Raw genomic sequence first — 13,675 nt, 5'->3', positions numbered from 1 at the left:
AATACAAATGGCTGTGAGGGAGGTCTTTATCAGCAGGAAAAGCTGTAAAACATGAAAATACAGCTGAAGGTCACAAGATGCATTCCTTTATATTTTTTCTATTTTATAGTCTTTTGGTGGGCCGGATTAGATTCTTTGCAGGCCACCTTTGGCTCCCAGGCCTTCTGTTTGACACCCCTGTGTTACTAGATTGTCTCATTGTACTTTATGAGGCTGCAAAACACAAAGGGCTTTCTTTTACATGAACTTAATCAAAATAGTTTCAGGCCATCAAACCCAAATATCAGTGCAGTAAAACAAAATATTCAGGAATGTGTATATCAATAAAAATCTTCTAAATCCTTATAATTCTATTTATGAAATGAAATGAAAGGGGGGGTGGGAACTGCGTTTGTGGGCATAAACCAGTCCATGGGGCAGTATCGAGCGCCGCCTGCTGGAGCGGACATGTATGGCGTGTTAGCGATATTACCGCAACGATGCGAACTTTTATTTTGAAATAACGTTTGCCCTTACGCCGGAAGAGAAAAGTGCCATTCGAAAAGAACCTGCAGGATGAGGATATGAGGACAAAGAGTTCAGCCGAGCGACAAACAAACGCCGCTCGAAGACCATAAAATATCATTTGTGTTTACTCTTTTCGTTTCCTAACTTCAACGCCAAACTTCTAAAAACTAATTCACCGACTACTTATTTTTCCGTTGTAGCTATGTTTTATAGAAAATATGCCGACTCCAGCAGTGAGAGTGTCGTATTGGCGGCAGAGCTGATGCCTGTCGTAACCGGCTTTCTCGGCTTTTGTGTGTCGCATCAGTGACTATGGATGTGAGAGCAGTTTTGGAGTTTGCCACAGTAACCAGGGGCCTCTCTCTGGTTCTGCAGGTAAGTTTGGCATCCTTAAAAGTCTCGAATGAACGAGTCATATTTTACAACAGGACGTTTCTACCTACAGGCTGTAGTGAAAGTCACTGTATACTTTAAAAGCATACAGCTGACATGTGTATCACGAATGTGTATTTTAATAATGATAAATGTTTCTTTTCAGGCTGTCTTGAACGCTGCTATCCCTGACCATGACGCCGATGCGTTCAGGCCCCCTCGGACAGAGGACTACCTGTACTTGGACTCGATGGTGGAGTGGTTGTTTGGCGGCCTCTCTCACTGGGATGCTGAGCACTTCCTCTTCATTGCCGAGAGAGGATATCTTTACGAGCACAACTTTGCGTTTTTCCCCCTCTTCCCCGTCATCCTCCGGGGCCTGGCAGAGACGCTGCTGTGGCCCCTGAGCAGCTGGCTGAGTGTGCGGGGGCGGCTGCTGATTGCTGTGGCCCTGGGAAACAGCGCCCTCTTCCTGTTGAGCGCCGTCGCCTTGCATGCCCTCAGTAGAATAGTTCTCCAGGACAGGCGTCTTGCTCTGCTCTCCAGCCTGCTCTACTGCATCACACCCGCCAATGTTTTCATGACTGCTGGGTACTCGGAGAGCCTGTTTGCTGCTCTCACTTTCGGTGGTCTTTATCTCTTGGAGAAAGGATTCATCTTCCGAGCCTGCCTTGCCCTCAGCATAGCTACCGCAGCACGATCAAATGGCCTTGTCAACATAGGGTTTCTGCTGTATCTTCCATCACTGCATGCCATCTCCCAGATTCGTTTGTATCGCGCCACAACAAAAGGCCACAGTAAAGTCTTCCACTACATCTGGGTCATCATCTGTCTGCTGCTGACCTCTGTCTTGGGAACTGCAATTATTGCCCTACCCTTCTGTGCTTTCCAATACTATGGTTATAGGACGTTTTGCACACCATCCACCTCCTTGGAGAGCATTCCTCCTGCTCTCCTGTCAATAGCTGAACGGAAGGGCTACCGGGTTCCGGATGAAAACGGTCCACCACCCCTCTGGTGTATGAGACCCCTGCCCCTGCTTTATTCTCACATCCAGGATGTATATTGGGATGTGGGCTTCCTCCGTTATTTTGAGCTGAAGCAGATACCCAACTTTCTTCTGGCTCTTCCTATGGCCACCCTTGGAATAATTGCCTGTTATGCATACTTTCAAGCTAATCCAGAGCTGTGTGTGAGACTCGGCCTTTGGGACACAAGTGCAAACAAAGGGCTTGACAAACCCACGCCTGGATTCTTCAACCCTCGAGTGTTCGTGTATGTGGTGCATTCTGCAGTGCTGCTGGTTTTCGGGACATTGTGCATGCATGTGCAGGTAAGGAAGTTGTATAATGAGTGTCTTGCAAAATGTCTTGTTTGAAGCTATTCAAAGCTTCACCCCTCCTCTCTTAATCTGCCTTTGTAGGTACTAACCCGATTCATGGCCTCCTCGTCTCCTGTACCATTCTGGATAAGTGCTCACCTGCTCCTCCTCAATGAGCCACTCCTTCATCGAAGGAAAACATCAAACCCCAACGTGCAGCTGCATTCTAGAAATAGCTGCAAGCACACACCTCAGAATCCTATTGTTGCGCTCCTGCCACACTTAAAAGCCTGTTCTTCTACCACACAGAGCATCCTGGGATACTTCCTCTCTTACTGGCTACTGGGCCTTGCACTGCATTGCAATTTCTTGCCGTGGACTTGACTTAAGACATTGTTTCAAGCTCTTAATGCTAAAGTTCTGTGCAGGACTAGGCTGTAAAGTCAGTGCTTCAGCAGGGATCCTTTGGTATTTCAATAATAACCATTAATTGCAATAAAAGGACAGTGATTTTGTCAAAGAGATAATTGTACATATAATGCTACATTTTACATAATTAAACTCACACTTGACAAAAAACACAAAGCCAGCACAAAGTCCAAAAAGTTGTGTCTTACTGGAGTGACCTTGCCCGGTCCTGCACAGAGCTTTCTGTGACAAGATTACATTTTTAATGCCAGTTCTTGATCATGATACAGTTGCCAGGTTTCATTTGCACATTTTAGTCAAATGTGTTTTTGTGTTCTTTGAGAACAAATGTAGAAAATAACTGAAATCTTAATGGACTCTAGTTGGGTGTAAATATTGGGAGACTACGGTTGTACGTGGGAGGGGAACACTTTTTATTTCATGTCCAGTTCTTCCTGAAGTCACTGCTCTTTGAATCCTCCAGCTTGTGTCTCGGGACTTGAGTGAGAATAAAAACAAAACAAAACAGGAACCTTAATTTTTTTTCTTCATCTTCTATGTATTTATTTATTGTGGTAATGGTTCTTTCACGAGGCATTGATGTAAAATGTCCATAATGTGCAATTTTATTTTAAAGAACATTGTTGCCAAAGTTGTGTTAACATGTCAGATAACACGCGATAAATCTAAAGAAGGATGACATTTGTGCTGAAGACCTTTTCTTTCATGTAAAAGTTTTAAATTCTTTACTGTCGTGCAAAGTAAACTCATGAAACGACTTGGTGCAGAACTGCTACACTTATTTTTATGGAAAAATCTTTACTAACACCACCAACTCAACTGAACCCTGACAGTTCTCTTTATATAGTTTCCAAACTAGTGTCCATTCAGTGCAGCTTGACGGCTATTATTCAGCATATGCCACAAGTGAACAATGGATTTGTTATTTTAGGCCACTGATACTGTGATACACACCTAGAATCACTGTCTAGCTGTGGTGTAAAGAGACTAATTCAAAAGTAAAGGAAATATAAGTGCACAGGTGAGAGTCTTGCCAGATTACATTACCCCACTACTGTAGTAAAGCTAAAGGACGTGGATGAGGAACATCAGTTTTCATGTAATGCTGTAGAGCTGTAGCGAGTGGAGCTACGATTTCTTGTTGTTTAAACAGAATTGAATACGAGCTATAAATGTGACTGATCATGCTGACCTCTTTCTGAGGAAAGATGACAGAATATGACATGAGAGCTAAAAGAAGACGAAAAAATGGAAACACTCTGAATGACATCACAGCTGAAATGACAGAGCAGGTGTACAACTATTTGAAGCAATATGTTTTTTAATCTGTCAACTATCACAACATCCTGTTGACAACTGCAATCAGGTGAGATACTAAAATAGGCTATAACCTATTTTCTCCAGAAAATATGAGGTCAGGCAGAAGTGTTCATGGACTATGATCACAGATGACATTGTGACCTGTAGTGAGAGTAGGGAGCAAGTGGAGGAGAGCCTGGAGAGGTAGAGGTATGCTCTGGAGAGGGGAGAAATTAAAGTCAGTAGAAGCAAGACAGAATATGTGTGTGTGAATGAGAAGGAGAGATATAAAGAGTAGAGATAACGAAAGCAGTTAGAGAAAGTTAGAGAGGCAGGGCAGAGAAAGGATAGTAGGGGTGGTGGATATACTGGACAAAGGATGTTGAAGATGGAGCTGCTAGGCAGAAGGGCATGAGGAAGACCACAGAGAAGATTTGTGGATCTAGAAGGGCATAATGAGGTGATTAGAGGGTGTTAAGGATAAGACAGGGTGAAATGGAGGCACTAAAGGAAGATGATTTGCTTTTTTTTATTAAATACAATTTTTCTTTCATTAACCTAATCACAAACACACTGAAACAAAAATGTCATATTTTAAACAAATGTTTGTTTAAACAAATTATGCAACATTTTTTAATGTTATTTTCGGCACGGGTATAAATTAGTATAGAGAAAACACAGCCTGTGTCAATAAAAACAGATTATCATCGCGCCTGCCACTGATCTTCCTGTCATCTCCGTGCAGAGTAGACGCGTTTTCCCCATTATGGATCATCAGGACGTACGTGATGACGTTACGATGACGCCATGACGTACGGTAGCTGACTGTGAAAGAAAAAGGAACTCCCGTGAAGACGTTGGAGTGGAAGCTCCTCTGTGAGGGTTGAATTTTTAATTGAGGCTAGTTAATTTGACAGCATGGGCAGTCATATTTCTGTTTGGCTTTAATTTAACTACCAAACATGGTAGTTAACCCCGCGCCAACCTGGGGGTTGATTCAGACTGTGAACTACGGAGAAGAATGCCTTTGTTGGTACGCTAGCTAGTGTTAGCTTTCATGATGGGAAAGTAAGAAGCAAAATATAAAGTTACACTGACTGACCCTTGAGAGGACTGTCGTTTTTTAAAAGAAGAAACACGACGAGAAAAGAGAGGTCTATCTGTGTGTGCCTTTAGCTACCTCCGAACCGCTTACACGATGAAGAACTGCGAGTACCAGCAGATAGATCCACAGGCACTGTCGGTGACCCCGCTGTCGGCGCAGAATCTCGGGGAGAAGAAGGCACAGTCGCCCCGGAGGAAATGGGAAGTGTTCCCCGGGAAGAACAGGTTTTTCTGCGACGGGCGACTCATTCTTTCCCGACAGAGCGGTATCCTTCCTCTGACAATGGGCCTTATTGTTGTCACCTGTGGCCTTTTCTTTGCATTTGAGTGAGTCGAAATGTACGTGTTTATTTTCGAGGGTGTCTTGTGACGTCTGAGTTTATACCCCCCTTTTTATGTGAATATACATTTATAGTTGCCCGTTCCTGGTGAAGCACCTGACCATCTTCATACCTGTGATCGGCGGGGTGCTTTTTGTGTTTGTGGCCATCTCCCTGTTGAGAACCAGCTTTACCGATCCAGGCATTTTACCCAGAGCCACTCCAGATGAAGCTGCAGACATAGAGCGGCAGATAGGTGAGGCATATGTAGTTCCAGCTTACTCACTGTGGGACAGATGGAATGAAAGAGCTTTTCCATCTGTGTGTGTGTGTGTGGGGTGTGTGTGGGGTGTCTGAGGGACATGTTGCTGAGCTGCAAACCTAAGCTGATTACTCTGGGTCATGGTTGAAGAGCACAAAGGCCTGGTATAGTCTGATTTCTACTGACTTCCCCATTTTTATGAAGTTACTTGGTTGAGCTGTTTTGCTGAAATGCAAACACCTTAAAGAAGTGTCTCCCCCTTGTACATGTCTATTTTAAGATACCTCAGGATCCTCTACATACCGCCCTCCTCCGCGGACAAAGGAGATCCTCATCAACCAGCAGGTGGTAAAGCTCAAATACTGCTTCACCTGTAAGATGTTCCGCCCTCCTCGCACCTCCCACTGCAGCCTGTGCGACAACTGTGTAGGTGAGAATAAACTTACACATGGAATCCCAAATCCATCTACCTTAAGTGCAAAGTGCAATATTGCTATTATATCCAGTGCCTACCTATGTCATTCTTAAAGCTGCTTTTATTAGGATTATTACTCATTTATTTATGATTGAATAGAACATTATTTTTTTTTATGACTGTTTCATTCTAATAGTATGACTGTTTATGTTTGCCTCTATGCTTGTGCTTACAATGATAATGAAGCTTATCTTAGTGGGGAACACTAATGTTTAAATATCAGAATGATAATACATTTCCTTGAGCATGTTCCAACATTATACTTACAATAGCCTGAAACCTCAAATTTACCAAGAGCCTACAAAAAAAAGAAGTGAAACCCATAAACACATGACCTGACATTTGTTTTTTAAAGTAGCCAAATCAGTTTAGCCATATATGCAGGATCTGTGTAGTTGAAAGTGGGTGGTTAGCATTTGGTCATTATTTTAGTAAAATAAAGAGTTTGATAGTAACAACTGTTACTTCTCCATGTATGCCATAAAGAAAAGCTCATAAATCTGCCTCATGAGCTGTAGGTTTTTGGCAGGCAGTGGTTTTAAATCAGAATTTATTCCTAACAAACTCTCAGGGAGTACATAATTAAATAATAATTTTTGTTTCTACAAAGGTTACTGTATTTTCAGTCCTAAATTTCAGTACCTTCCCCTCACATTGCTCCCTGTGAAGGGATTGTACCACTACGATGGCGCTTTATTGTGAAAGGTTGGAAAGATTATTAGTTTGATTGGGTTTTCTACAATTTTACTTAAACTTTTGAAATCACTTATGCACACATTGAGGAAGTTGGGAGTTTTGTTCCTCATTTCTTAGGATACAACCTAAATGAATGACTTTTTCTGTGTTATGCCTTCTATGTTTCCGTACAGATCTGCTGGGAAACACTGCTGACACCACTTTTCTTGGAAAACCCTTTTTTTTTTCTTTTTTTTTCTTTTAGTTTGAAAATGATAAAGCTCAGACAGCCAAGATTGCTGCCTGATTAAGTTTTATCAGTCATTAAATTAGGGTAAATGTAACACTTAGGCTCATACAGCTTTTATCACTTTACTGTTCTTTTCCATAATGCTCCTGGTTTGCTCTTATGTTGCTGTATTTGCTCTGAGATGAGTCCAGGTTTGTGTTTTCTGCTGCTGTGAATGCTTCGTGGTGACGTTTTACCTTTAGTAACAAGTCCACCCTTTTCTCTGTCCCAGCTAAGAAACCTCTGGTGTTACTTTTTGCCACTGTGTTGATCATTTTGTAGTTTTTTTTCTTTTTTGTTTTTTTTTTTTTTTAACCAGCCCTCTCGCTCTCTGCTTCCACTTTACATGAATGGGCGTGTGATGTGTCAATGCAGATAGAAATTTTGTAAAAGATCCACTAGATTGATCCACAGAGATTTGTAGTTTGTCACTGAAATTAATGACTGTAACTTTATGTTTTCTTTGCTTTCTTTTCCCCTCCAGAACGATTTGATCACCACTGTCCATGGGTGGGAAACTGTGTGGGAAAACGCAATTACCGCTTTTTCTACAGCTTCATCATCTCCCTGTCTTTTCTCACGTCTTTTATATTTGGCTGTGTCATCACACACATCACCCTGCGTAAGTACTTAAACACATTTAGTATCTGTCACGTTACCAGCAAAGACTTTAACATGCCTCTGTCTCTGATGTTGATGTTTCTCTCCAGTTTCTCAAGAAGGTAAAAGCCTCGTTCAAGCCATTGAAGAGAGCCCTGCAAGATATCCTTTGTCTGTCACTCTGCTGTGTTAGACAGTCGAAGCACTTCCCGCTGCTCCTCAGCTTATGCCCACCCTTAATAGGATAAGAGTGTTAGAGGTGCTTTTAGTGTGATTGCTGTCTATTAGTAAGTTTGCTGCCTCATGTCTCGTGAGACAATTATAGCCGTAACCATTAGTCACAGTCACAGATGACTGTGGATTGATTTCCACATGCTGTGTATTACATATAAGACATTATGTTATTGCCCGAAACATTTCTGTGTCTAAATAAGAGACATACCTAGCATGTTTTTTTTTTTTTCTGTAAAGACTGACTTATATACTTATAGTAGCTAAGGTATTTGGGATATTTAGATTATTTTGAAGGGAAAAATGCTCAACACAGATTTGAATGTAGCAGTGGGGAGATATTTTCAATTTACAGACATGCATGAATGACAGTTGTTTATCTTTAAACATCATGGATCTTTGGTTACCATTTCAACAACTGATATTATACCTTGACTTTCTTTGTGCACTGTGGTGGAGTTGGTGATTTGTTTCTTCTCCATCTGGTCTATTTTGGGCCTCTCAGGCTTTCACACCTACTTAGTAGCTTCTAATCTCACCACAAATGAAGATGTGAGTAGTGCTATTCTGACGTGGCAAAGCTGAATTCACGATTGTTTGATTTTTGTTAAAATACACATAAAATGCTGAAAACGGTGGAGCTCACAGCTTACTTGTCATGCAGATAAAGGGATCCTGGTCAAGTAAAAGGGGTGCAGAGGAGTCTGAAAACCCATACACTTATAACAGCATTATAACTAACTGCTGCGTAACGTTATGCGGCCCCATGCCTCCGAGGTGAGTAAAGACGTCCTCCTCATCACTTCACACATTTTCATCAAGTTCACGCTTGTGTCTCACTAATCACCTTAACAACTCGCAGTCTAGAAACACAAAGCGGCCTCTGAGCTTTTTGATGCTTTAGGTCATATTAAGATTTGGTACCCCGCCGTTGGCTGCATGGATAACCCTCCAAACTTGCCCTCTGATTAGCAGATGTCTTGTTGTATTCCAGGGAACATGTTCATTCACATCTCGTTTAATATCTGTATGTGCTGATTTAGAGCAGCTTCTGCTACTATAAAATGTGTTTTCATCTTGACATGACTACCTCTTGCTGTGTTTTGGTAGATGGAGAGTTCACCGGACACACTGTTTGTTTAGCCTGTTGATGCAAATGTCTAACAGTCTGTATGGTTTACAGAGAATGGTCCCAAAAAAGAGAAAATATACAGTGAGCGGCAGTCTTGTGGGTGAAAATGCCTCGGTGATGCTAGCGGAGAATAGCCAGACTGCTTAAAGCTAGGAAAGCAATAGTAACTCAAATAGTCACGGAGTTTAAGCAGAAGGGCGTCTCTGAACACATAAAACGTTGAACCTGACACAGCAGCAAAAAACCACACGGGTTGCTGCTTCTGTCAGCTAAAAACAGGAAGCTGAAGTTCACAGAAGTTCAATATTGAACAATAAAAGACTGGAAAAATGTAATCTGCTCCGATGAGTCTTGAATTCTGTTGCAACATTTAGATGGGAGGGTCAGAATTTGGTGTAAACAGCACGAATGCATGGATCCATCCTGCCAACCATTACACCAGTGGCATCGAGGCTTCATCCTGCCAATGGTGTAATGGTTTAAAGCAGATTCAGCAGTGACTCTATGACTGAGTGTTCCAAGTCACTGTAAAGATTGGGATTCACTCTTAGGTTCTGACCATAAGTCATTGTATTAGTTCAGGCCATTTTTGTATACAGTGGCAGCATGGTGTCATGTAGTTGTGCATTGTTGCAGCTGTATCATTGCAGAGACTTGAATGGTGTTAAAGTACACATGCAGTTTACACCCTGGTGGATCATAACAATCTTGTGTTCTGGTTTCCAGTCTGATCGACAGAAGAGGTTTCCTTCCTCCTGATGAGCCGATCCCTGCTGCGTCTGCCTCAGATATAGAGCTGCCCCCCTTCAGGGCCAAGAATGATGCAAACATGGTAGGGATTAAAAACCTTGTGATCCCTCCCAAATACTGACTGTCCCATAGTTCCCAATGTGTTGCTCCTCCATCTTTTAAACTTCCAGCTATGGTTCCTCAAATGCAAAGTGGCCAGAGCTGCGCTTTTTATTGTTGCCAGAGAGAAGCTGTATCTATTTAGTTTTTTTTTATTTGAACCGTTACAGGGCTTTTAACGGCAGCTTCACTAGAGCTGAGTTTTAATGGTTCAGAACTGACCCACAACACAGAGCCAGACAGTCACTGCAGAACTGATTAAGGAAACTAAGAAGAAACTAAATCGAAAACTCACCAGTGAAGTTTCTTTTAACTGTTTGGCATCATGACCAGTTAACTATGCGTTAAAATCACCACTGAGTCCTGCAGATGTACATAACGGTTAATTTGTGCTGTTTACACTAAACACCTTAATATGTGGTTATTTTTGCCAGAGAATTCAACATGTTGTTTTGTCTGCTGCAAGTCTGGTTTTATGCTGTAATGACAGTTGATGGACAGAATTGCTGCTTTCCTTTAGTGTGTTTGGTAAATCATGCCTTGAATATATTTGTGTATTATTTTATCAAATGCAGGTTATTAGCCATAATCTTAAAAGAATTTCTATTTTTTGCACTCGTACAATAACAGTTTTGTTTTTTGTGTATTTAAATAAACAGTATTTTTGTATTTTGAGATTTGTTTACTTTTTATTTTGTGCCTGTCTGAGTTTTTTTTTCTTTGGGAATGAGGGGGTTGTGTTGTCCTTCTGAATGAACACGTGTGTGTATATACGCCTGTAACTTTGCTGTCTATATAAAAGCGTTAACACTCAGTGTTGTACTGTATCCACCCTGCCAGGAGGAGAACTGTCAGGACTTTTCTTTGTCCTGCACAGCCTGAAGGTCACTGCTGCATATAGATGGTCGATGGTAAGACTAGGGTTGAACCTTAAACCACTCCCATCATCTCTTCACTTGCCTCCGCTGTGTGCCTCCGTCCTTCACATTACAGTTGCAGTTCTGTTTGCTGTAGCTGCCATCTCTGTGGTTTTGAATATAAAGCTAAACAGGAGCAGATATTGTTACTGGTTTGTGGTGATGGTGTGAATAATATTTGTGAATATGCATGCTTCACTACCATTCATTAACATTTGCTTGACTCACCCACCTCTTAACAGTTGATTTTCTTTCCTCTTTGCCATGAGATGCACGGAGACGCAGTCGAATACAAGTCTGCATAATCTTTACCCTCCTTTTTGCTCCCAATTCAAGCCAGAAGAAAAGACAGGAAGCAGCTTCTCCGTGCACATCTGTAAACCTTTTGCCATATTTGGCTGCCTTCTAATTGCATTTTCTGCATCGAACTCACGTCCTCCAAGCTTCTCCATCTTATCACAGCGCTGCCATCAGAGCTCCCATTGCTTTCACTTTTCTTATGACTTCCAAACTAATTCCTTAAATCAGATTGCAGAATTTTGTGTACACGCCTGTCCTGTTTTTACTCTCATGCCATTCGCAGCTTGGCTTCTTTTTTTAACACATTTTGCTCCTGCCTTTCCTGATTTTGCTCTTTTTTTTCTTCTTCTTCTTCACGCAGTGCACTCAGAGCACAAAGGATGTGCTGGAGAGGGTGGTCCACTCCTCAGACTTTCCTGTCCTTTGCTCCCCCGGGACCCCAAAGACTACCCCTCAGGTCCTGAATGTTTCTAGCCGCGCAGCCCCAACCTCAGAGCCTTCGCCGTCTGTTGGCTGCACACAGCAGCAAGCTCGCCAGTCAGCGGCCACTGCATGCCCCCCGTTCAGCCGAAGCAACAAGAGGGACTCACTGCACTCGATCAATCCAGCCTTCCGTCTGGCTTCTCCTTCACCCACGCTTAGCCACACCACACTGATATTAGGGGATGCACCCGACACTGGCTTTAATCCACTGCACTGAGCGGACTTGTCCGGCTGCGCTGCTCATCGCTGGTCTGGCTATAACCTCTTTCATTGTGGAGGTCATGCATGTTGCGATTTGTTTCGTCAAGACGTCATTGTGAGGAGTTGTGGATTAAGTTGCACCACCAGTGTCACACTGTATGTGTCCTTCAGAATTTAAGTAACACTTGGAAGCACAATATAGAGATATTTTTTTAAACACCTTTTTTTAAGACGCCCAGAACATGCCTCCAGAACCTCAGCAGAACCTCAGTGTTTAAGTTCCTGCTATTATCTTATGCAAACGGGTATGAAAATCTGGGTTTACATACATTTCAACTGTGGATGCAAGAAGTTTGGACTTGCCGACCTGGTATGCTCTGGATAGCGAGCCATTTCAGGATTATTTATTAACTATATCAGGATTATCAACTCAAGAGTTGGCCTTATGTCTGATTCGGTTATGTCCTGTCATTTCCTGTTTAGATGTACATGATCGCAGTGTAATCAGGCGGTTTAGCAGTTTGGAGATACATTAATAATCCGAGCGTGAAGGATGGGCAAGGTACAATTTAGTTTTTTGGTTTTTTTTTAATGTCTTTATTTCAGGGGTTTTGTTGTATTTATTATTTACTTCTGCATGTCTTGCATATCAGAAATGACATTTTTCTGGAAGTTTGTCATGTTTATATGGACAGCTAAATTCAACCTGGGCAAGGTGGGGTAGGTTTGTTTGGGTTTTACCAGGAAATAGCTTCCACATATTATTTTTTTATTCTTCAGTCTGTTACTCATACTTTAGACATCAAAGTATTTAAATCAAATTTGCTGCTTCCTACCAGGATATGGATAGTGCTATTTATCACTCTTTTTAGTGTTACTGTGATCTGCTGGGCTGCTTTAGGGACGGGTGAGCATCTGTTCAGTCTTTGCCTAAGAGCAGGAAGACTGTGTATTACTGCAGGCACTATTTTAGCAGAACGATGTATGGGTGGATGAGACCTCTTTCGTGTCTGACCTTCGTCCACATTGACAGCATGAAACCTGCTCCCCTTTCTGTGACGGTGGAGAACAATTTATTTAAAAGAAGGCGGCAGGAGCTTTGTGCCACTAGAGGGCACCACATGAGTACAACAGTTTGAGTGAAACGGTTAGGGAGGGGAAAGGCTTTTCTGTGTGTTATTTAATCATTTTGTAACTGAGTAGGTTGTGAGTTTGTGAAGAACTACATCGCCATAGTGGGTCATTCATTTATCAAATATCAGTATCAAGACTCATAGGTAGAGTAGACGACTACAAGCAGCGCTTGTATGAACAAACGTTTGTATTTTGTATGGTGTAGCAGTGAAACTGTAACATTTGATCAATAAATATCATCAGACTTAGTGATTGGGACTCTTTTCTTTCTTCTTTTTCTTTTTCTTTTTCCCGTCTTCAGTTAAAAAGAAAACCTTCTACACAATGACATTACAATAGCTTTAAACAAGCTAATGTCAAAATCTAATCTAAAAGCAGGTTCATTCTTTCATTCACTCTGTTAGTGTGATCAGACAGCCAGATATGCAGTAATAAAAAGCATGTGTGAGGTGTGTTTATCAGAAACACAGCATGTACAACAGCTGACACAGTTCTGCAGTGAAAGACGGATTGGGGTTGTTTTTTTTTTGCGTTGGTTTATTTTTTTATTGCTCGTATGATAACAGAGTTATAGAGATGTGATAACACAAAGGTTAATGTACTGGTTAAATGAGGAGAAAAATCAGACACGCATAACATACTACACTGTCTGGGGAAACAAACATGATGTCTGTACTCAGTCTATCTGAGCTAAAACTCACTCCCACCAAATCTATATCAAATATTTAAACTGCAGCCACGAAGTGGACTGTCATAAAATCCCCCAAGTGCTAAG

General features: G+C 41.8%; 2 protein-coding genes across 4 annotated transcripts; both read left to right on the top strand.

The window, feature by feature from the left end:
• The first annotated feature begins 502 nt into the window (after positions 1–502).
• pigv (phosphatidylinositol glycan anchor biosynthesis, class V) lies at positions 503–3,658 on the top strand. Its single transcript, XM_026184443.1, has 3 exons — positions 503–882; positions 1,046–2,212; positions 2,303–3,658. Exons 1-3 carry the CDS (start codon positions 820–822, stop codon positions 2,582–2,584), a joined length of 1,512 nt encoding a protein of 503 aa, XP_026040228.1. The 5' UTR covers positions 503–819; the 3' UTR covers positions 2,585–3,658.
• A 986-nt stretch (positions 3,659–4,644) lies between these two features.
• Positions 4,645–13,152, top strand: zdhhc18a (zDHHC palmitoyltransferase 18a). Of its 3 annotated transcripts, XM_026185294.1 has the most exons (10): positions 4,645–5,359; positions 5,448–5,608; positions 5,895–6,044; positions 7,538–7,675; positions 7,764–7,815; positions 8,334–8,436; positions 8,549–8,661; positions 9,743–9,848; positions 10,706–10,776; positions 11,444–11,506. In XM_026185294.1, the coding sequence occupies exons 1-9, from the start codon at positions 5,127–5,129 to the stop codon at positions 10,745–10,747; spliced, it is 1,098 nt and encodes a 365-aa protein (XP_026041079.1). In that variant the 5' UTR covers positions 4,645–5,126; the 3' UTR covers positions 10,748–10,776; positions 11,444–11,506. The 3 variants fall into 3 exon arrangements, with proteins under 3 accessions (XP_026041079.1, XP_026041078.1, XP_026041080.1); XM_026185293.1 differs by lacking the exon at positions 10,706–10,776 and having other exon boundaries at positions 11,444–13,152; XM_026185295.1 differs by lacking the exons at positions 10,706–10,776; positions 11,444–11,506 and adding an exon at positions 10,036–10,514.
• Positions 13,153–13,675: the final 523 nt, after the last annotated feature.

The sequence above is a fragment of the Astatotilapia calliptera genome, chromosome 11, assembly GCF_900246225.1.
Source record: "Astatotilapia calliptera chromosome 11, fAstCal1.2, whole genome shotgun sequence".
Taxonomy (NCBI): domain Eukaryota; kingdom Metazoa; phylum Chordata; class Actinopteri; order Cichliformes; family Cichlidae; genus Astatotilapia; species Astatotilapia calliptera.
This window is presented reverse-complemented; position numbering and strand designations above follow the sequence as displayed.